This window comes from Salmo salar, chromosome ssa10, assembly GCF_905237065.1.
Source record: "Salmo salar chromosome ssa10, Ssal_v3.1, whole genome shotgun sequence".
Taxonomy (NCBI): domain Eukaryota; kingdom Metazoa; phylum Chordata; class Actinopteri; order Salmoniformes; family Salmonidae; genus Salmo; species Salmo salar.
This window is the reverse complement of record NC_059451.1, coordinates 53008732-53030142: the sequence shown is the minus strand read 5'-3', so window position 1 is coordinate 53030142 and position 21411 is coordinate 53008732. Positions and strand designations below refer to the sequence as shown.

The 21411-nt window shown below is 46.2% G+C and overlaps 2 protein-coding genes across 2 annotated transcripts; both read left to right on the top strand.

Moving 5' to 3' along the window:
* The first annotated feature begins 1391 nt into the window (after positions 1 to 1391).
* Positions 1392 to 3215, top strand: LOC106591792 (14 kDa phosphohistidine phosphatase). The gene is made up of 3 exons (XM_014183053.2): positions 1392 to 1651; positions 2742 to 2866; positions 3005 to 3215. The coding sequence occupies exons 1-3, from the start codon at positions 1507 to 1509 to the stop codon at positions 3095 to 3097; spliced, it is 363 nt and encodes a 120-aa protein (XP_014038528.1). The 5' UTR covers positions 1392 to 1506; the 3' UTR covers positions 3098 to 3215.
* Positions 3216 to 5542: 2327 nt separating this feature from the next.
* On the top strand, positions 5543 to 15128 carry LOC123724542 (P-selectin-like). Its single transcript, XM_045688708.1, has 5 exons — positions 5543 to 5972; positions 12034 to 12225; positions 12431 to 12607; positions 14259 to 14438; positions 15103 to 15128. Exons 1-5 carry the CDS (start codon positions 5543 to 5545, stop codon positions 15126 to 15128), a joined length of 1005 nt encoding a protein of 334 aa, XP_045544664.1.
* Positions 15129 to 21411: the final 6283 nt, after the last annotated feature.

Sequence of the window (21411 nt, the reverse complement as noted above, 5' to 3'; positions counted from 1 at the left end):
AACGGCACGTGTTCTGAATTCTGTCGCTGTACATTTCAAAAGGTGCAAAACAAATAGTTATATTGACAAACGTTACGTCCGTCCTAGCTCACACAATGTCTTAATCGAAGTTACGGATTGCCTCTTATCTGCTTGTCGTCATCCACTATTGACATAGTTTGTACATCTCAATTGTCATTAGAAACCACATTTGTTTAAGCAAGTCAGCCATAAAATCTGTTTCTTTAAAAGGCAGTAAATGAGGCTGAATGAACTGTTTCGCTGCCAGACAAGGCTCCGCTGATAGCCAGGTGTAGTAGTGGTAAGGTGATGGGACGGCTGTTGGGACTCTGCTGTTGGGACAGCTTTATGTAGGCCCAGTTTGTTGTCATCGTTTGTCACCGTTATAGTGCAATTAATGTATTGTTTAGTGTTGTGTAGTGGCTTTGCTGGCATGCATCCCACTTATTTTAGGTTTTGCCCCACCAAGATTTACATGCTAAAATCGCCACTGGGTGTGACCACCATTTGCCTCATGCAGTGCGACACATCTCCTTCACATAGAGTTTATCAAGGCTGTTGATTGTGGCCTGTGGAATGTTGTCCCACTCCTCTTCAATGGCTGTGCAAATTTGTTGGATATTGGCAGGAACTGGAACATGCTGTTGTGCACGTTGATCCAGCATCCCAAACATGCTCAATGGGTGACATGTCTGGTGAGTATGCAGGCTACGGAAGAACTGGGACAGTTTCTGTTTTCTCTGAAATGTGTACAGATCCTTGCGACATGGGGCCGTGCATTATCATGCTGAAACATGAGGTGATCGCAGAGGATGAATTGCATGACAATAAGCCTGAGGATCTCGTCACGGTATCTCTGTACATTCACATTGCCATCCACAAAATGTAATTGTGTTCGTTGTGTTTATATTTTTGTTCAGTGTAGTTAATTAATGTGAGTCTTGGGCCTGATAAAATGTGACTGCCATGGCATGCAGCAAGTTTCCTTGGGTGAAGTGTGTTATGGTCTTGAATCTGCTGTATCATCAGCTTCATTGTACTCATGGTGGCCAAGGACATGACCTTTGACCCTCACTATATCCCACGTTTTGACCTTTTGCACAGTCTATGACTGAAAAGTGAAACTTTTATTTCTTTACCAATGTATCATTTACAGTACTGTACATAAAGAGCGTATGACACATTTATGAAGATATTCAACAACAAAAAAATTGACAAATGCTTCCTCTTTAGCAACACACATTCATATTAAAGAGTCAATATTGTTAGAGCCCCACCTGTTTTGGGAAATGGATATGGTCATATCAACTTGCACAAGTTGGCTTTAGGCTACTGTACGTTTATGGTAGCATGCTACTCAAACGCTCTCTTTAAATGGTGGAACACGCCCTAAACCCGATAAGGCCGTCGGTTCATGAGCACTGTGCTGCAGGAATGGTGTGTGTCGTAGGCAGAGCAGTGACAAGGTTGTGCGTCCCGTGAACAGTACGTATTTTCAGAGTCGCAATGGCAGACGCTTTGGGTAAAGTCCCCGACGCTGAAGTCGATCCAGAAGGAACATTTAAGTATATTTTAGTGAGGATAAAAGTAAAAGATGGAACTGATTACAAAGATATAGTGAGAGGCACAAAAAGTGCTGGGCAGTATCACAGTAAGTTTGCCTTGTCTCTTTCATGGCGGTGGTCAGACAGCATTGCTTTGAGGCACCCATTGCCCACGTACACCAATCCCGCTGTACTAAATGTCTACCAGTGGCAAAATGTAGCAGACCTTGTTATAAATTGTTACTATGATATCTAACGCCATTTGCTAGTAAACCGACGGCATGAAGCTCAATAACATAGTAGCTATTGAATGTGCCATTGCACTATATAGGCTACTGTCTGCAACTGCAGGCAACCAAATACAGGACGTTGGAGCATTGTCAACATGCATATGCCTAAAGATAGCTACATAAGAGCTGCATATTACATATACAAACAGAGCCGGCCCTAGCCTTTTGGGGGCTCAGTGAGATTTGGTTGGGTGGCCCCCCACCTCTCCGACAAAACATTTTAGTGCCCCCGCTCTTAGGGGGCACTAAAGAGAAGAAATGTAAGTTTCTTCAGAGAGAAGAAATTTTAAAGTTTTAAAGTTAATTTCCTGCAATTCTACACATTTCGCCATGGGGCGTAGAGAAATGGTTGCAGCTTTAAAGCACATTTCCTGAAATTCTACACATTTTGCCATGTGGTGTAGAGACATTTTTGAAGTTTTAAAGCGAATTTCCTGAAATTCTACACATTTTGCCTTGACTAATGCCATGTTAATATGATATCTCATTGAAAGTGACTAACAAAATCAATAGGGGCCCCAAGGAGGTCAGGGCCGCTGGACATGGGCCCTTTCTGCCTGGTCAGCAATTCGGCCATGATTACTACTAGTTTAGATAGCTGGCTAGACTAACTTACCACTGAAGAAAATGTTAGCTGACATGGGCTAATTGAGTGACTGTCAGTGACTAACATAATAAAATATATACAAGTCATTTTTTGGTCGGGCCTTAAATGACCGCTAATGCCCAGGGCCTGTCTTGGATATAAACATAGATGGACCCTAGGCCTGCATGAGGTGACTAATTGTGCAAAAAAAATAAAATCACTCTTGGTTGTAACTGTAAAATTGTATGCCTTGGCCTTCAAACATCACATCCCCTCCCCTCCCCTTCAGATGTCATCTTTATCACTTTGACTGATTTTCAGATCATATATTTGAGAAGGTCACCCCACCAATAACGGCTTTGGGACTGGAGTGCAACTGTCTTGGAGGAGGGAAGATTGAGCACAACAGCAAAGACAAAAAACTGCATGTTTTTGGGGAATCAACTGTAAGTGCATTTCAGTTCAATGTGCCAGTAAGGGCCTTCTCCCCAGAGGGGAATGGTCACCAAACAGAGGAGAGGAAAACATTCTCAAAACCTCCTGAAAATAACATATGCTGTGTGTGTGTGTCCCATCTATTTCAGGGCTATGGCAAAGCAGATCATTCAGTGTCTGTTGAGAAGCTGAAGAGTGTTTTCAAAGACTACGAGATTACCTGGTCCGATGATAAAGAATAGAGGGAAACTCCCCCTCTGTATATGTCTGCCATATGGCTATACACCCCTGTTAACAAAACAACACAGATGTCACTGCAATGATTCAAAATCATTAAAATAAAAATTCAGTTGCATTTTATTTTGTACCAGTTTTGAAAATGTTTGATGATGCATAGTAGCGTGTATCTGCAACCAGCGCAGAGTTGAAATGAAAGGCCTTCTCCCAAAAATTGTGACATCAACACCATTATGACTGATGGTCCTGGAGGCTGCGAGCCAAGCATAAAGTCCATACAGGAAGTTTGTGTGATATGGGAGCACAAAAACATATCCTGTTGGCCTCAGGGAGAGTGTTAGTTTGGTGAACCCTAAATACAGGCAAAGGACTGTTACTCAGAACCTGTCCAACAGCCAGTCTTGTTCCAGAGCAATATAGCATATTCAGAAAGTGTTCAGACCACGTTACAGCATTATACTAAAATGGATTCAATGCTTTTTTCCCCTCATCAATGTTGTAGAAACATCTCAAGGATGATCAATGGAAACATGGTTCACCTGAGCTCAATTTCGAGTCTCATAGCAGTGTCTGAATACTTATGTAAATAAAAATGTAAAAAATAATACATTTGCAAAAAGGAGTCTGAATACTTTCCGAATGCATTGTACTGTACATGTCTCTGTGTGCTGTTCATTTCCTCTGAAATCACAGTCCAGGGCTTTCCAGTTTCCACTATTTATTCTGAATATCGTCATCTAGGACAAGAGTTATGCAAGGACAGGCCTAAGGTGTTTCCGGCTTTGAATCACACCAGTATCTTTAGCAGTGGGCAGTCTCACTCTTGTTAAGAACAGTGCCTGCCTAGCTTAGAATAATTTATATCCATTGACTCAATGTATTTATTCCATTCAGCTATGAGCTACTATTAGTTGCAATAAGTCAGGTGGTTTAGCACAACCCATTTGAATTACTCTGCCCTCCGGGACCAGAATTCCTTATCCCTAACTAGAGGTATGGATTGTGGCAGACCAGGGGGTTGGGTCAAAACATTTACACAGATCAGACACGGACAGAGTAGGATTAGCTCAGTTTCAAAGGTGTTCATTAAAATAATAGTTCAAAAGAAAAGAATAGGTCTCCCCCATGAGACCGTCTCCGGGATACTGTCTTCTGGGCTCCGGGTCTTGCTGTATCCTGTGGGGATCAAAAACTGAACTCACTCCTGTTACCTCTGTAACTGACCCAAACTATAAGGGAGTCCTTTCTTCCCCCACTCTCCCTGTGTGCTGCCCTTCTGGCAGCTTTATGGGACTTGTACAGCTGGTGAGCAATCAGCCCTTGATTACTCACCAATCCCCAAATCAGCCCTGGCCGGAGAACCCATCGAGACCTGGCACGTCCAGCAGAGGGAGCCATCGCCTCGTGATGTATACTCCGTCTGCCACCAGGCCTTGACAAGTCTCCCCTTGGTGGCTGACCTGCTGTATGCCACAATATGCACAGAGTACAAGAGAGCAGTATCATTTCATCCAATTGATAACACTAGAAACATATCCTTTGGAGATTTACCTGCAAAAGAGCATCACATTTTAAACTTACAATGGTAAGTACTGTTGAGAGAATTGATTTATGCCTTAAAATGAAGATGCACCAGTTAGTTTATATATATTTCAGACAGCCAATGCATTTCTGTCACGTTCGTTTCTAGAAACGGAAACGGTGCAGCATCTTTATTATAAAGTGAAACTAAGCAAAATACAAAAACAATAAAGAATAAACGAAATGTGACGACAATGCAACTACACAAACAATATCCCATAACCCACAGGTGAAAAAATGCTACTTAAGTATGATCCCCAATTAGAGACAATGATAACCAGCTGCCTCTAATTGGGAATCATACAAATCACCAACATAGAAAATAAACCTAGAACCCCACGTAGAAATTATAAACTAGAACAACCCCCCAGTCACACCCTGACCTACTCTACTATAGAAAATAAAAGCTTTCTATTGTCAGGACGTGACAATTTCTCAGTCTCTAAAGTATGGCTTGATGTTGTCTCCACAGGACTTCTGCTCTGCATCACAGCAAGCCAGAAGCCCCAGCTCATGGATAACCCTCTTCCTCCTGTACTCAAGTAAGAAACACATTTCAAAAGATCTATGCATTTCTAAAATCCCATTCATGTAAACTCATTCATGTACTGTATGTCAATATTGACCTTTTTTTAGATGTCATTCCTCAGTTGTCACCATGTGCACTAGAGTAGAGTGCTGGTTGTTATGTATGGTACGACGTGCTGTACGTCATACTATACGTTGTTATGGTTTACGACAGTGTGCTGCTTTACGGATGAATGGGTTAACAGGATGAGTGGCACATGTCATTAAACGACAGAGTGATGTGCGTTCTTCTACAGCTAGGCTAGATATAACACTGGTCCTACCATCACTCCAACAAAACTATGAACTGGGACACTGCTAGAAAGTGGTGCACGGAGCACTACACTGACATGGTGGCCATCCAGAACCGTGGAGAGATCTCCCACCTTAACAGCATCCTGCCCAGGCAGACCAACTATTACTGGATAGGGATCCGTAAGGTGGACGACATGTGGACCTGGGTGGGGACCAATAAGACCCTGACTAAAGAGGCAGAGAACTGGGCAGACGGGGAACCCAACAACGGGGGGAACAACGAGGATTGTGTGGAGATGTACATCAAGAGAGGACAGAGGGAAATGGAACGACGTTCGTGTATGAAGAAGAAGATGGCTCTGTGCTTCACAGCCTCGTGTCAGAGCGACTCATGTTACCATGGAGTGTGTGTGGAGACCATCAACAGCCACCGCTGTAAATGCTTTGAGGGCTCCTACGGAGAGCAGTGTGAACACGGTAAGCAAGCCCAGGATGATATAGTCCAATAATCTAATACAGGCAGTATGAAACCAACTGCTATCACATTCAAAGATCTCTTAAAACCTCTTAGAGACCCCTTAACACGCGAATCCCGTTAGCGGGATCGATTTGACAACAACCAGTGAAATAGCAGAGCGCCAAATTCAAAACAGAAATCTCATTATTCAAATGTATCACACATACAACCATTATACGCCATTTTAAATATAAGATTCTCCTTAATCCAACCACAGTGTCCGATTTTCAAAAAGGCTTTACGGCGAAAGCATAGCATTAGATTATGTTAGGACAACACCTAACAAGAAAAACCACACAGCCATTTTCCAAGCAAGGAGAGGCGTCACAAAAAACAGAAATACAGCTAAAATTAATCACTAACCTTTGATGATCTTCATCAGATGGCACTCATTGGACTTCATGTTACACAATACATGCATGTTTGTTCAATAAAGTTCATATTTATATCCAAAAATCTCAGTTTACATTGGCGCGTAATGTTCAGTAATGATTTGCTTCCAAACCCCCGGTGATTTTGCAGAGAGCCACATCAATTTACAGAAATACTGTGGCAAACCTCTTCAAAGTTAGGAGCGTTTGTCACAAATTAAGTGGTAAACTGTCACCAAAGTCAGCCCAGAATTAAAGTTTTTTCGAACATGACAGTACCTGTGTGTTTGTTTCTCTGTCCTGGTCCACCCAGGCCACAGGTAAGGTCAAGGATAGCAGGGTTCGGTACACAAATCTGGTTCTCGGTAGGTTCAGGTCTAAACGGCAACAGGTAAGTCCAAAACAGTCCAGCTCGTACACGGTAAATCCAGCCAATGTAGATTGTCTCTTTCTCTATGGTTCATAGATCCTTCCCGCCCTCTCTCTCTCTTCCTGGTTTTTCTTGACCCTTTATCTGTGGGTCGGCTCCACCTTCTGAGGGTTCCCCTTGCTTCTGGGAATTGTAGTTTTGGCAGTCGTCCATTTTGTGATCTGTAGTTCTGATCGGGGTGGCCATTTTAGTGATCGGGCAGAGCCCGTTTATTAGTTCTGCCCTCACATATCTGCCATTTATCACTCGACCCCCTTCTTTGCCACAATACTTATCATAAACTTTGACAAAATATACAGGTGAAATGCACAGAATTATAGATACACTCCTCCTTAATGCAACCGCTGTGTCAGATTTCAAAAAAGCTTCAAGGCGAAAGCAAACTTTGCAATAATCTGAGTACGGCGCTCAGACAACAACAACAAGCCAAACAGAAACCCACCATTTTGGAGTCAAGAAAACTCAGAAATAGTATGATAAATATTCACTTGCCTTTGATCTTCATCAGAATGCACTTCCAGGAATCCCAGTTCAACAATAAATGTTTGTTTTGTTCGATAAAGTTAATCTTTATGTCCAAATACCTCCATTTTGTTCACGTGTTAGGTTCACTATTCCAGGCGCGCGCTTGCTAACTCCAGATGAAAAGTCAAAAAAGTTATACTACAGTTTGTAGAATCATGTCAAACGATGTATAGAATCAATCTTTAGGATGTTTTTAACATAAATCTTAAAATAAAATTCCAACCGGACGATTCCGTTCTCTTTAGGAATGAAGATGAACTCAGCTCGCTCCCAAGCCTGCACGCGTGATTGAGCTCATGCCTTATCCTAGGACACCTGGTTGGAATAGCTCTTGTTGGGTCACTACTCACAGTAAAAGCCTGAAACAACGTTCTAAAGACTGTTGACATCTAGTGGAAGCCTTAGAAAGTGCAACATGACCCCGGTAACACTACAAATTGGAAAGGAATTAACTTGAAAAACTACAAGCCTCAGATTTCCCACTTCCTGGTTGAATATTTCTCAGGTTTTTACCTCATTTACATTTACGTCATTTAGCAGACGCTCTTATCCAGAGCGACTTACAAATTGGTGCATTCACCTTATGATATCCAGTGGAACAACCACTTTACAATAGTGCATCTAAATCTTTTAGGGGGGGGGGGGGTTAGAAGGATTACTTTATCCTATCCCAGGTATTCCTTAAAGAGGTGGGGTTTCAGGTGTCTCCGGAAGGTGGTGATTGACTCCGCTATCCTGGCATCGTGAGGGAGCTTGTTCCACCATAGGGGTGCCAGAGCAGTGAACAGTTTTGACTGGGCTGAGCGGGAACTGTGCTTCCACAGAGGTAGGAGGGCCAGCAGGCCAGAGGTGGATGAGCGCAGTGCCCTCGTTTGGGTGTAGGGACTGATCAGAGCCTGAAGGTACGGAGGTGCCATTCCCCTCACGGCTCCGTAGGCAAGCACCATGGTCTTGTAGCGGATGCGAGCTTCAACTGGAAGCCAGTGGAGAGAGCGGAGGAGCGGGGTGAGGTGAGAGAACTTGGGAAGGTTGAACACCAGACGGGCTGCGGCGTTCTGGATGAGTTGTAGGGGTTTAATGGCACAGGCAGGGAGCCCAGCCAACAGCGAGTTGCAGTAATCCAGACGGGAGATGACAAGTGCCTGGATTAGGACCTGCGCCGCTTCCTGTGTGAGGCAGGGTCGTACTCTGCGAATGTTGTAGAGCATGAACCTACAGGATCGGGTCACCGCCTTGATGTTAGTGGAGAACGACAGGGTGTTGTCCAGGGTCACGCCAAGGTTCTTAGCACTCTGGGAGGAGGACACAAGGGAGTTGTCAACCGTGATGGCGAGATCATGGAACGGGCAGTCCTTCCCCGGGAGGAAAAGCAGCTCCGTCTTGCCGAGGTTCAGCTTGAGGTGGTGATCCATCATCCACACTGATATGTCTGCCAGACATGCAGAGATGCGATTCGCCACCTGGTTATCAGAAGGGGGAAAGGAGAAGATTAATTGTGTGTCGTCTGCATAACAATGATAGGAGAGACCATGTGAGGATATGACAGAGCCAAGTGACTTGGTGTATAGCGAGAATAGGAGAGGGCCTAGAACTGAGCCCTGGGGGACACCAGTGGTGAGAGCACGTGGTGTGGAGACGGATTCTCGCCATGCCACCTGGTAGGAGCGACCTGTCAGGTAGGACGCAATCCAAGAGTAAGCCGCGCCAGAGATGCCCAACTCGGAGAGGGTGGAGAGGAGGATCTGATGGTTCACAGTATCAAAGGCAGCAGATAGGTCTAGAAGGATGAGAGCAGAGGAGAGAGAATTAGCTTTAGCAGTGCGGAGAGCCTCCGTGACACAGAGAAGAGCAGTCTCAGTTGAATGACCAGTCTTGAAACCTGACTGATTTGGATCAGGAAGGTAATTCTGAGAGAGATAGCAAGAGAGCTGGCCAAGGACGGCACGCTCAAGAGTTTTGGAGAAGAAAGAAAGAAGGGATAGTTGTTGACATCGGAGGGATTGAGTGTAGGTTTTTTCAGAAGGGGTGCAACTCTAGCTCTCTTGAAGATGGAAGGGACGTAGCCAGCGGTCAAGGATGAGTTGATGAGCGAGGTGAGGTAAGGGAGAAGGTCTCCGGAAATGGTCTGGAGAAGAGAGGAGGGGATAGGGTCAAGCGGGCAGGTTGTTGGGCGGCCGGCCGTCACAAGACGCGAGATTTCATATGGAGAGAGGGGGGAGAAAGAGGTCAAAGCACAGGGTAGGGCAGTGTGAGCAGGACCAGCGGTGTCGTTTGACTTAACAAACGAGGATCGGATGTCGTCGACCTTCTTTTCAAAATGGTTGACGAAGTCATCCGCAGAGAGGGAGGAGGGGGGGAGGGGGAGGAGGATTCAGGTGGGAGGAGAAGGTGGCAAAGAGCTTCCTAGGGTTAGAGGCAGATGCTTGGAATTTAGAGTGGTAGAAAGTGCCTTTAGCAGCAGAAACAGAAGAGGAAAATGTAGAGAGGAGGGAGTGAGTTTTCCTCCATTTCCGCTCGGCTGCCCGGAGCCCTGTTCTGTGAGCTCGCAATGAGTCGTCGAGCCACGGAGCAGGAGGGGAGGACCGAGCCGACCTGGAGGATAGGGGACATAGAGAGTCAAAGGATGCAGAAAGGGAGGAGAGGAGGGTTAAGGAGGCAGAATCAGGAGATAGGTTGGAGAAGGTTTGAGCAGAGGGAAGAGATGATAGGATGGAAGAGGAGAGAGTAGCGGGAGAGAGAGAGCGAAGGTTGCGACGGCGCAATACCATCCGAGTAGGGGCAGAGTGAGAAGTGTTGGAGGAGAGCGAGAGGGAAAAGGATACAAGGTAGTGGTCGGAGACTTGGAGGGGAGTTGCAATGAGATTAGTGGAAGAACAGCATCTAGTAAAGATGAGGTCAAGCGTATTGCCTGCCTTGTGAGTAGGGGGGAAGGGGAGAGGGTGAGGTCAAAAGAGGAGAGGAGTGGAAAGAAGGAGGCAGAGAGGAATGAGTCAAAGGTAGAGGTGGGGAGGTTAAAGTCACCCAGAACTGTGAGAGGTGAGCCATCCTCAGGAAATGAACTTATCAAGGCGTCAAGCTCATTGATGAACTCTCCAAGGGAACCTGGAGGGCGATAAATGATAAGGATGTTAAGCTTGAAAGGGCTGGTAACTGTGACAGCATGGAATTCAAAGGAGGCGATAGACAGATGGGTCAGGGGAGAAAGAGAGAAAGTCCACTTGGGAGAGATGAGGATTCCAGTGCCACCACCCCGCTGGCCAGATGCTCTCGGGGTATGCGAGAACACGTGGGCAGACGAGGAGAGAGCAGTAGGAGTAGCAGTGTTATCTGTGGTAATCCATGTTTCCGTCAGCGCCAAGAAGTCGAGGGACTGGAGGGTAGCATAGGCTGAGATGAACTCTGCCTTGTTGGCCGCAGTCCGGCAGTTCCAGAGGCTGCCGGAGACCTGGAACTCCACGTGGGTCGTGCGCGCTGGGACCACCAGGTTAGAGTGGCAGCGGCCACGCGGTGTGTAGCGTTTGTATGGCCTGTGCAGAGGGGAGAGAACAGGGATAGACAGACACATAGTTGACAAGCTACAGAAGAGGCTACGCTAATGCAAAGGAGATTGGAATGACAAGTGGACTACACGTCTCGAATGTTCAGAAAGTTAAGCTTACGTTGCAAAAATCTTATTGACTAAAGAGACTAAAATGATACAGTACTGCTGGCTGGTGAAGTAGGCTAGCTAGCAGTGGCTGCGTTGTTGACTTTGTTTGAAAGTGTAGCTGGCTAGGTAACCTCGATAGTTTCAGTACTACACCATTATCATGATACAAAGGCAACTATGTAGCTAGCTAACATAACACTAATCAAGACGTTCCTTTGTAATGTATTTAGTTTCTACAATGCTGCTCGGCGGTAATAGTTGGCTAGGTTTGGAAGATGGCGTCGCGGGGGACGAAAATAGCTGGCTAGCTAACCTCGATAATTACTCTAAACTACACAATTATCAAACTATGACAAAGACAACTATGTAGCTAGCTAACACTACACCAGTCAAATCGTTACCTGCCATATGAGTTCTGTTATACTCACAGACATCATTCAAACAGTTTTAGAAACTTCAGAGTGTTTTCCATCCAAATCTACTAATAATATGCATAGCCTACCTTCTGGGCCCGAGTAGCAGGCAGTTTAATTTGGGAACGTTTTTCATCCGGACGTGAAAATACTGCCCCTTATCTCCTTGCCTGTTTTCCTTTGTCGGCAGTTGTTGAATGAAAGATGGAGGAGGTCCCTGTCCCTGCTAAAGCCAGTGTCAGTTGCTCTCACCCCAATTGGAATCTGTCCTTTGACTTGACGTGTCAGTATTCCTGTGAAGAGGGGTACCGGCTGAGCAGCTCCGGGCCTGTGAGATGCACAGCCTCAGAATCATGGTCGGAACAGCCTCCCACATGTGAATGTAAATATATCCTTTAATAAACCTTATAAATAAGGTGTTCTGGAAAGACTAATAAGAGAATAAAATAACAGCTACCATTTGTTGTAAACTTTTGATTTGTACTTTCTTTGAATTACTTCAGTGTCTTGCTGTTGGTCTTCATACTAGTATGACAGCTTAGACCTCCTGTATTTCAGTTGTTGTGTATCTTGAGTAATGTCTTCATCGTGGCACATTTAGTCATGTATTGCGATCTGCCCTCTCCTTCTCAGTGGCCTTATGCAGTGAGCTGTATGAACCTGGGAAGGGTTCCATGGCCTGCTCCCATCCCCTGGGCTCCTTCAGCTACCTGTCCACCTGTACCTTTACCTGTGAGGAGGGCTATGAGAGGCTGGCCTCCAGCTCTGCTACCCTGCAGTGTGGAGCCTCGGGACAGTGGAACGACTCACAGCCGCAGTGTGTTGGTGTGTACAGGTTCTGGATATCTGTAAACGTAGCCCCCATAACATGTTACATCAACTGTAGTTGCTATAAATATATGAATGACACAGGACATTTTCCATTCAGAAATATCTAGGAGGACAAATAGAGTTTTGTAAATGTATGACAGTCTAGAATTGTCTCTGGACACAGACTGACCACTGCACCACTATTCACTCTGTCTTGTAGCTGTAAGCTGCCCTACCCTCCAGCAGCCACAGGATGGCGATATCACCTGTGGAGAAGACTTCACCTATGGAAGCAGCTGTAACTTTAGCTGCTCTGAGGGTTATCTCCTAAAGGGGGCGATCACGGTGACCTGCACATCAGCTGCTGAGTGGAGTGAGAAGATACCACACTGTGAAGGTAAGGACAAACTTTTTTGCATCTTTAAAATAGACCTGATTTAAACCATTGTCTATATTGACAAGAGTTATTAAACCAATGTCTTTATTGACAAGATAGACATATGACCACTCTAACAATGGAAATACATGTCCTCAAAGATGCAAGGCAGGCGGGAGGAGGTGAGAATGTTGAAGTATTACATTTTCTTCTTCTTCATTGGCTGATTGTTCCCAACTCATAGAATCCCACCCAGGTGACTACTTGAAACTGGTGGAGGCCTTCAATGGCAATCTCCCTGCTAAAAGGGCTATATGCATGACGAGTCCCCCATCTATCTCTATGAAAACAACAGGCACAACTCCAATATTAAGTAATTTTTCTCAAAGTTGCTGAAATGACACGTGCGTCCACTTATATCAGTGCATTCGTAAAACAACATATATTTATTTAACTTTGCAAGTTACTTAAGAACAATTTCTTATTTACAATGACGGCCTACAACCGGACAACGCTGGGCCAATTGTGTGCTGCCTAATAGGATTCCCAATTACGTCCGGATGAGATGCAGCCTGGATACGAAGCAGGGACTGCAGTGATGCCTCTTACATTGAGATTCAGTGCCTTAGACCGCTGGAGCCCCGAACTACCAGGGTCATAAACATAACAATTACGAAACTTCTATTCGATCAAATAAGCCTGACGTAGCAAACTAGCAATGACATTTTTTTGTTGACCAAATTTAACACCATCTCATTGACCTTCATACAAAAATTCGTCACTTCAGGGGCTTATTTTCACGGACAGATTTTTGGCTGAGCAAAACCTCTCATTTCGCTCCTCTCTCTTCTTCTCTGTTGAAACTCAGTCAATTTACACATTTACACACGATACTAAAACAGTATAGACTGAGTTTGAATGGAGAGAAAGAGGTGAAGTAAGAGGTTTTACTCAGCCCGAGTGCACAAAATATTACAAACACCTGTTCTTTCCATGACAAAGACTGACCAGGTGAATCCAGGTGAAAGCTATGATCACTTATTGATGTCACTTGTTAAATCAACTTCAATCAGTGTAGATGAAGGGGAGGAGACAGATTAATTAAGGATTTTTAAGCCTTAAAACAATTGGATTGTGTCTGTGTGCCATTCAGAGGGTGAATGGGCAAGACAAAATATTTAAGTGACTTTGAAGGGGGTATGGTAGTAGGTGCCAGGTGCAACGATTTGATTGTGTCAAGAACTGCAACGCTGCTGGGTTTTTCACGCTCAACAGTTTCCCATGTATCAAGAATGGTCCATCACCCAAAGCACATCCAGCCAACTTGACACAACTGTGGGAAGCATTGGAGTCAACATGAGCCAGCATCCCTGTGGAATGCTTTCGACACCTTGTAGAGTCCATGTCCGACGAATTGAGGCTGTTCTGAGGGCAACTCCGTGGGGGGGGGGTAACTCAATATATATATTTATATGCCATTTAGCAGATGCTTTAATCCAAAGCGCGTTGCAGTCATGCGGGTATCCATTTTACCTATAGGTCTTATCTCCTTATGGATGTCCGCCACACACATGAGCTCTCCAACGACAATCATTTTCATGACTTCATTCACAACTTTTTGTTACCTTTTGTGGTATTTTTATATACTAACCACTGTGTGACCTTCTCTCAGCTGTCCAGTGCCTCTCTCCTGTGGTTCCTCTGGGAGGTCAGGTCAGTTGTGAGGCCCCCTCACATCCCTGGGGCTCTGTCTGCAACTTCAGCTGTGATGAGGGCTATGATTACCAGGGGACCCCAAACATGCAGTGTTCACCATCAGGGAAGTGGAGCGCTGACACACCTACCAGCACAGGTACCGTAAATTCCGGACTATTAGCCGCAACTTTTTTCCCACGCTTTGAACTTCGCGGCTTAAACAATGATGCGGCTAATATATGGATTTTTCCCGCTTTCAAATTTGTGGGTCCTGACAGCGTGGAGCATTGTCAAAAAATCCACTATCATCAACGGGTTTCGAAAGGCTGGACTGCTGCGTGTTGAAGAGGGCTCAGCGGGGGATTTGCCTCCGGATGAAAGTGACGAGAGCGACAATGAAAACGATCCAATATCGGATGAAGCAATTCTGAGGCTATTCAACTCCGACACCGAAGGAGATGGTTTCAGTGCACAGGAGGAGGAAGATAGTGACCAACGACTTTCTTGGTAGGCTACTGTTTACTGCTCCTTTTTAATTTTTTGTTACAAGCCGTGTTTCGTTAAAGCCTATTTATTTTTGTTACAAGCCATGTTTCGTTAAAGCCTATTTATTTTTGTTACAAGCCGTGTTTCGTTAAAGCCTGTGTAAAGTTAATTTGTTTCAATGTACCGGTAGTCACCTGCGGCTTATAGACATGTGCGGCTTATTTATGTTCAAAATAATATATATTTTTTAATTCAGTGGGTGCGGCTTATATTCAGGTGCACTTAATAGTCCGGAAATTACGGTATGTTATAACCTCTGTTACTCTCTCTGTGAGACACAATCAAACTGAATATTCTGTGAGACACAATCAAACTGAATATTCTGTGAGACAACCAAACTGGATATTCGCTGGTCATCGGGACAAAGTATGTCTTATGTAGCGGTTATAAAGGCTTTATGAATGCATAATGAATGCGTATCCTACATAAGGGGGCTACCAAAATACAAATATTTTTGAGAGGGTTGCAGTCAGTGATGTGACCGATCAGTTGATTCAGATTGTTTGACTGTTTTCCTCTGTTGTTTCTTGTTTCCTCCAGCCACACCTGAGCCTCCATTGAACCCCACTATCCTAGGCCTGGCAGCAGGGGGCGCTGTGTCATTATCTGTCCTGTCTCTGGCCGCATGGCTCCTCAAACGAATCAGACAGAAAGGTAAACACAGAAGAAGTCCCTTATCTTCTCCACTCACAGTCATTTGCTAGGTATAAGAAAGTTATAAGAAATTCAAAAATATCTCTGTTTCATAACACAGATTTGATTCAGAACGGCTATTTCTTACTTGATAATACTCATCAATGTGCTCTTCATTGCCTCCTTCCAGCTAACAAGTTTGATCTGAACAGCACCTCAGACATTGAGGAACCTTTACAGACCTACAGGAACAGCATCGACAGCCTCATATAGAGACCGACAACAATAACAGCAGGAACAACTGCAGGAACAACTGCAGGAATAACTACAGGAACAGGCTGGCTCTGTTTTCAAAGAAGATCTGCTGGTCACACCTGGATCACAGTTCCTCAGTATTGTAATGTAGTAGGTTAGATAGCCTTGAATCGTCTGACTGAGAGAGAGGTGCTACGTTGAGTATACAGAATCATCTGTTCTCATGATGGTCCTACAGAAAATGTCTTTTTTCTCCCTAAGGGAGTTTTGTATTGAACAGATTGTTCACCACTGGCTGGTATATGACCATAAGTGGCCAAATTTCTTATGATACTGATTTTGACAACTATTTTATTCAAACTGCAGAAAGTTGTATATTGTATTCCCTGTATAATTATTTGTATTATCATAAATATATTTTTATGATTTTACAAAACTGTGAAATCAATGCCTTTCAGTATTTAAGTTATATTTATTTTTAAACCACAGTCTGTGTGTTACAGAATAAAATTTGATGTTGAAAAAGTGTATTTTTAAATATAATAAACGTTTCAAACATTGTCAATAATGTTCTTATTTTTTCCATTATTTTCTGTCTGATGCTTTTTATAATAGCTGCAAATAAATAGTCCATGGCTTTCTGAGTTCAAATGTACCAACAGAGAGGGAAATTACTTCAAATACACCAGTAGAATAAGAATAGGTAGAGTGGCACGAAACGATCCCAAGAGGGCTTCGCTAAGCCCCGCGCCCCCCTTTGTTACTTTAGCAACCTCTGACATTTTCCCAGGAAGCCCAAATCCCCATTCAACCAATGGAAAAATCCCCTCAGAATGATCTCAAACTATGTTTCTAATAAACAATAAAATAACACAGACTAACCTTTGCAAATCAGGAAACTCTTGGGTATGTTGTGTCAGACTGTCATTACAATTGCTTCACAGAAACCTGGTAAAATTATGTTTGTAGTGTAGCTAGCCACTAAATGACTCTGAATTCACCTTCAGCATGCAGTCAAAGCTGTAACCACACAGAGCACAGTATGAAGATGGGCAGAAACTGCTTCTGCTATAGAACTCCCTGATAGCACTCATAGGCGATGTCATGGCAATGTTGGCTAGCTAAGCTCATACGTAGAAACACATCATCGGGTCTAACAGTCTTCTCGCACCGAACTGCACATGTGCAGGCCATCAAATCAAAGGCACTCCTTTGATATAAAGTTGTTTTTGACAAAAAAGAAAACACGTCAGTTTGTAACTTTCACGAGGTTGGAGTAATAACATCCTCAACTACTTATTTTTAATATAGAAACTCTGCTATATCTACTTTTGGAGCTAACTAGTGCTCTCAAATCATATCGACAGCAGATGGGAGATGTATTCATAACTTTTACAACTTAGCTAGCTAACAGAGCTAAGGTAACTGATCTAAATGACTATCGCCCCGTAGCACTCACTTCCGTCATCATGAAGTGCTTTGAGAGACTAGTCAAGGACCATATCACCTCCACCCTACCTGACACTGCCCCAATAGGTCCACAGACGACGCAATCGCAATCACACTGCCCTAACCCATCTGGACAAGAGGAATACCTATGTAAGAATGCTGTTCATCAACTACAGCTCAGCATTTAACACCATAGTACCCTCTAAACTCGTCATTAAGCTCGAGACCGTGGGTCTCGACCCCGCCCTGTGCAACTGGGTCCTGGACTTCCTGACGGGCCGCCCCCAGGTGGTGAGGGTAGGTATCAACATCTCCACCCCGCTGATCCTCAACACTGGGGCCCCACAAGGGTGCATTCTCAGCCCTCTCCTGTACTCCCTGTTCACCCATGACTGCGTGGCCATGCACACCTCCAACTCAATCATCAAGTTTGCAGACGACACTACAGTGGTAGGCTTGATTAGGAAGGACAGCGACGACGACAGGGTTCGCGGCCACGACACAAGCCCAAGAAGCAACCTCAATATATTTTTTGGGGGGGGGCACATGGGTTGGTCGGCGAGGCCGAGGGGCGAGTCGGAGAGCGAAGAGGAATATTGGGTGAGTCAGAGTCCGTTGAGGAGTTATTGGATAAATTGGAGGAGAGTGAATGGAGGGGAGATTTAGAGACTTTCAAGGAATTGTTGGATAAATTGGAGGAGAGTGAAGAGAGAGAGCTATTGGTTTGGCATAGTATGCACGGCATTTGCCCTGAGGAGCGTGTTAGTCGTCCAATACCACCTGTGTCAGCTCCCCGTACTCGTCCTGAGAAGTGTGTTAAAGTTCCGGTACAATTGAGGCCGGCTATACGCACCAGGTCTCCAGTGCGCCTTCACAGCCCAGTACGTCCTGTGTCAGCTCCCCGTACTCGTCCTGAGAAGTGTGTTAAAGTTCCGGTACAATTGAGGCCAGCTATACGCACCAGGTCTCCAGTGCGCCTTCCCAGTTCGGTGCGTCCTGTGCCTGCTCCTCGCACTCTCCCTGAAGTACGTGTCACCAGTCCGGTGCTACCTGTATCAGCCTCATGCATCAGACCTCCAGTGCGCCTTCACAGTCCAGGATATCCTGCGCCAGCTCTACGTACTGTCGCCAGTGCGCCTTCACAGCCCAGTGCGTCCTGTGCCAGCGCCCCGCACTTGCCGGGCTAAAGTGAGCATCCAGCCAGGACGGGTTGTGCCAGCTCTACGCTCCAGACCTCTAGTGCGCCTCCACAGTCCAGTATATCCTGCACCGGTTTTATGCACCAGGTCTCCAGTGCGCCTCCACAGCCCAGTGCGTCCTGTGCCTGCTCCTCACACTCGTCCTGAGGTGCGTGTCACCAGTCTGGGGCCACATGTCCCGGCTCCACGCACCAGGCCTCCAGTGCGCCTTCACCGTCCAGAGCTTCCGGCAACAGTACCCAGTCCAGAGCTTCCGGCGACAGTACCCAGTCCAGAGCTTCCGGGCGACAGTATCCAGTCCAGAGCTTCCGGGCGACAGTATCCAGTCCAGAGCTTCCGGCGACAGTTCCCAGTCCAGAGCTTCCGGTGACAGTTTCCAGTCCAGAGCTTCCGGCGACATTTCACAGTCCGGTACCTCCGGCGACGTTTCACAGTCCGGAACCTCCGGCGACGTTTCACAGTCCGGAACCTCCGGCGACGTTTCAGTCCGGAACCTCCGGCGACGGTCCACAGTCCGGAACCTCCAGAGACGGTCCACAGTCCGTAACCTCCAGAGACGGTCCACAGTCCGAAACCTCCAGAGACGGTCCACAGTCCGGAACCTCCAGAGACGGTCCACAGTCCGGAACCTCCTGAGACGGTCCACAGTCCGGAACCTCCTGAGACGGTCCACAGTCCGGAACCTCCTGAGACGGTCCACAGTCCAGAACCTCCTGAGACGGCCCACAGTCCAGAACCTCCTGAGACGGCCCACGGTCCAGAACCTCCTGAGACGGTCCACGGTCCGGAATCTCCTAAGACGGTCCACGGTCCGGAACCTCCTGAGACGGTCCACGGTCCGGAGCCTCCTGAGACGGTCCACGGCCCGGAGCCTCCTGAGACGGTCCACGGTTCGGAGCTTCCAGAGAAGGTCCACAGTCCGGAACCTCTAGCTCCAAGGCCACAGTCTTCTTCTGTGTTGGTGCCCAGTCCAGGCACAGCATCCAGTCCAGCTCCAAGGACAGAGTCTTCTTCTGCGTTGGTGTCCAGTCCAGGCACAGCATCCAGTCCCGCTCCATGGCGAGAGTCTTCCTCTGCACCGAGATCCAGTCCAGGCACAGTGTCCAGCCTTGGTACATGGCTGGATCCGAGGTATGAGCGGGTTCTTCGGCCCACACCAGAGCTACCACCAAAGCTGGTGGATCCGCGGGATGAGCGGGTTCTTCGTCCCGCACCAGAGCCGCCTCCGATGCTGGCGGATTCGCAGGATGAGCGGGTTCTTCGTCCTGCACCAGAGCCGCCTCCAATGCTGGCAGATCCGCAGGAGGAGAGGGTTCTTCGTACTGCACCAGAGCCGCCACCGACACTAGCTGTGAGCTGCTCTGACAGCTGGTGCTTAAAGCTAGTGAGGGAGATATGAGTCTCCAGCTTCAGAGATTTTTGCAGTTCGTTCCAGTCATTGGCAGCAGAGAACTGGAAGGAAAGACGACCAAAGGAGGAATTGGCTTTGAGGGTGACCAGTGAGATATACCTGCTGGAGCGCGTGCTACGAGTGGGTGCTGCTATGGTGACCAGTGAGCTGAGATAAGGCGGGGCTTTACCTAGCAGAGACTTGTAGATAACCTGTAGCCAGTGGGTTTAGCGACGATTATGAAGCGAGGGCCAACCAACGAGAGCGTACAGGTCGCAATGGTGGGTAGTGTATGAGGCTTTGGTGACAAAACAGATGGCACTGTGATAAATGGCATCCAGCTTGTTGAGTAGGGTGTTGGAGGCTATTTTATAGATGACATCACCGAAGTCGAGGATCGGTAGGATGGTCAGTTTTACGAGGGTATGTTTGGCAGCATGAGTGAAGGATGCTTTGTTGCGATATAGGAAGCCGATTCTAGATTTCATTTTGGATTGGAGATGCTTAATGTGAGTCTGGAAGGAGAGTTTGCAGTCTAACCAGACACCCAGGTATTTGTAGTTGTCCACGTATTCTAAGTCAGAGCCGTCCAGAGTAGTGATGCTGGACGGGCGAGCAGGTGCGGGCAGCGATTGATTGAATAGCATGCATTTAGTTTTACTTGTGTTTAAGAGCAGTTGGAGGCCACGGAAGGAGAGTTGTACGGCATTGAAGCTCGTCTGGAGGTTAGTGAGGGGCCAGAAGTATACAGAATGGTGTCGTCTGCGTAGAGGTGGATCAGAGAATCACCAGCAGCAAGAGCAACATCATTGATGTATACAGAGAAGAGAGTCGGCTCGAGAATTTAACCCTGTGGCACACCCATAGAGACTGCCAGAGATCCGGACAACAGGCCCTCCAATTTGACACACTGAACTCTATCAGAGAAGTAGTCGGTAAACCAGGTGAGGCAATCATTTAAGAAACCAAGCCTGTCGAGTCTGCCAATAAGAATGTGGTGATTGACAGAGTTGAAAGCCTTGGCCAGGTCGATGAATACGGCTGCGCAGTAATGTCTCTTATCGATGGTGGTTATGATGTCGTTTAGGACATGATGTCGTTTAGGACCTTGAGCGTGGCTGAGGTGCACCCATGACCAGCTCTGAAACCAGATTGCATAGCGAAGAAGTTACGGTGGGATTCGAAATAGTTGGTAATCTGTTTGTTAACTTGGCTTTCGAAGACCTTAGAAAGACAGGGTAGGATAGATATAGATTTGTAGCAGTTTGGGTCTAGAGTGTCACCCCCTTTGAAGAGGGGGATGACCGCGGCAGCTTTCCAATCTTTGGGAATCTCAGACGATACGAAAGAGAGGTTGAACAGGCTAGTAATAGGGGTTGCAACAATTTCGGCAGATAGTTTTAGAAAGAGAGTGTCCAGATTGTCTAGCCCAGCTGATTTGTATGGGTCCAGATTTTGCAGCTCTTTCAGAACAACAGCTATCTGGATCTGGGGGAAGGAGAAATGGTGGGGGCTTTGGCGGGTTGCTGTGGAGGGTGCCGGGCAGTTGACCGGGGTAGGGGTAGCCAGGTGGAAAGCAGGGCCAGCCGTAGAGAAATGCTTATTGAAATTCTCATTCCCTGTATTTGCATCAAAGCGGGGACCTAGAGACTGAAAAA

Bases quoted from the DNA above. Each gene is read 5' to 3' on its own strand.
- LOC106591792 (XM_014183053.2), top strand. From the start codon at position 1,507: ATGGCAGACGCTTTGGGTAAAGTCCCCGACGCTGAAGTCGATCCAGAA. The intron at 1,652-2,741 runs GTAAGTTTGCCT...ACTGATTTTCAG, and splicing joins AAGTGCTGGGCAGTATCACA to ATCATATATTTGAGAAGGTC. The intron at 2,867-3,004 runs GTAAGTGCATTT...CATCTATTTCAG, and splicing joins ATGTTTTTGGGGAATCAACT to GGCTATGGCAAAGCAGATCA.
- LOC123724542 (XM_045688708.1), top strand. From the start codon at position 5,543: ATGAACTGGGACACTGCTAGAAAGTGGTGCACGGAGCACTACACTGAC. The intron at 12,226-12,430 runs GTGTGTACAGGT...TCTGTCTTGTAG, and splicing joins CTCACAGCCGCAGTGTGTTG to CTGTAAGCTGCCCTACCCTC. The intron at 14,439-15,102 runs GTACCGTAAATT...TCTCTCTGTGAG, and splicing joins TGACACACCTACCAGCACAG to ACACAATCAAACTGAATATT.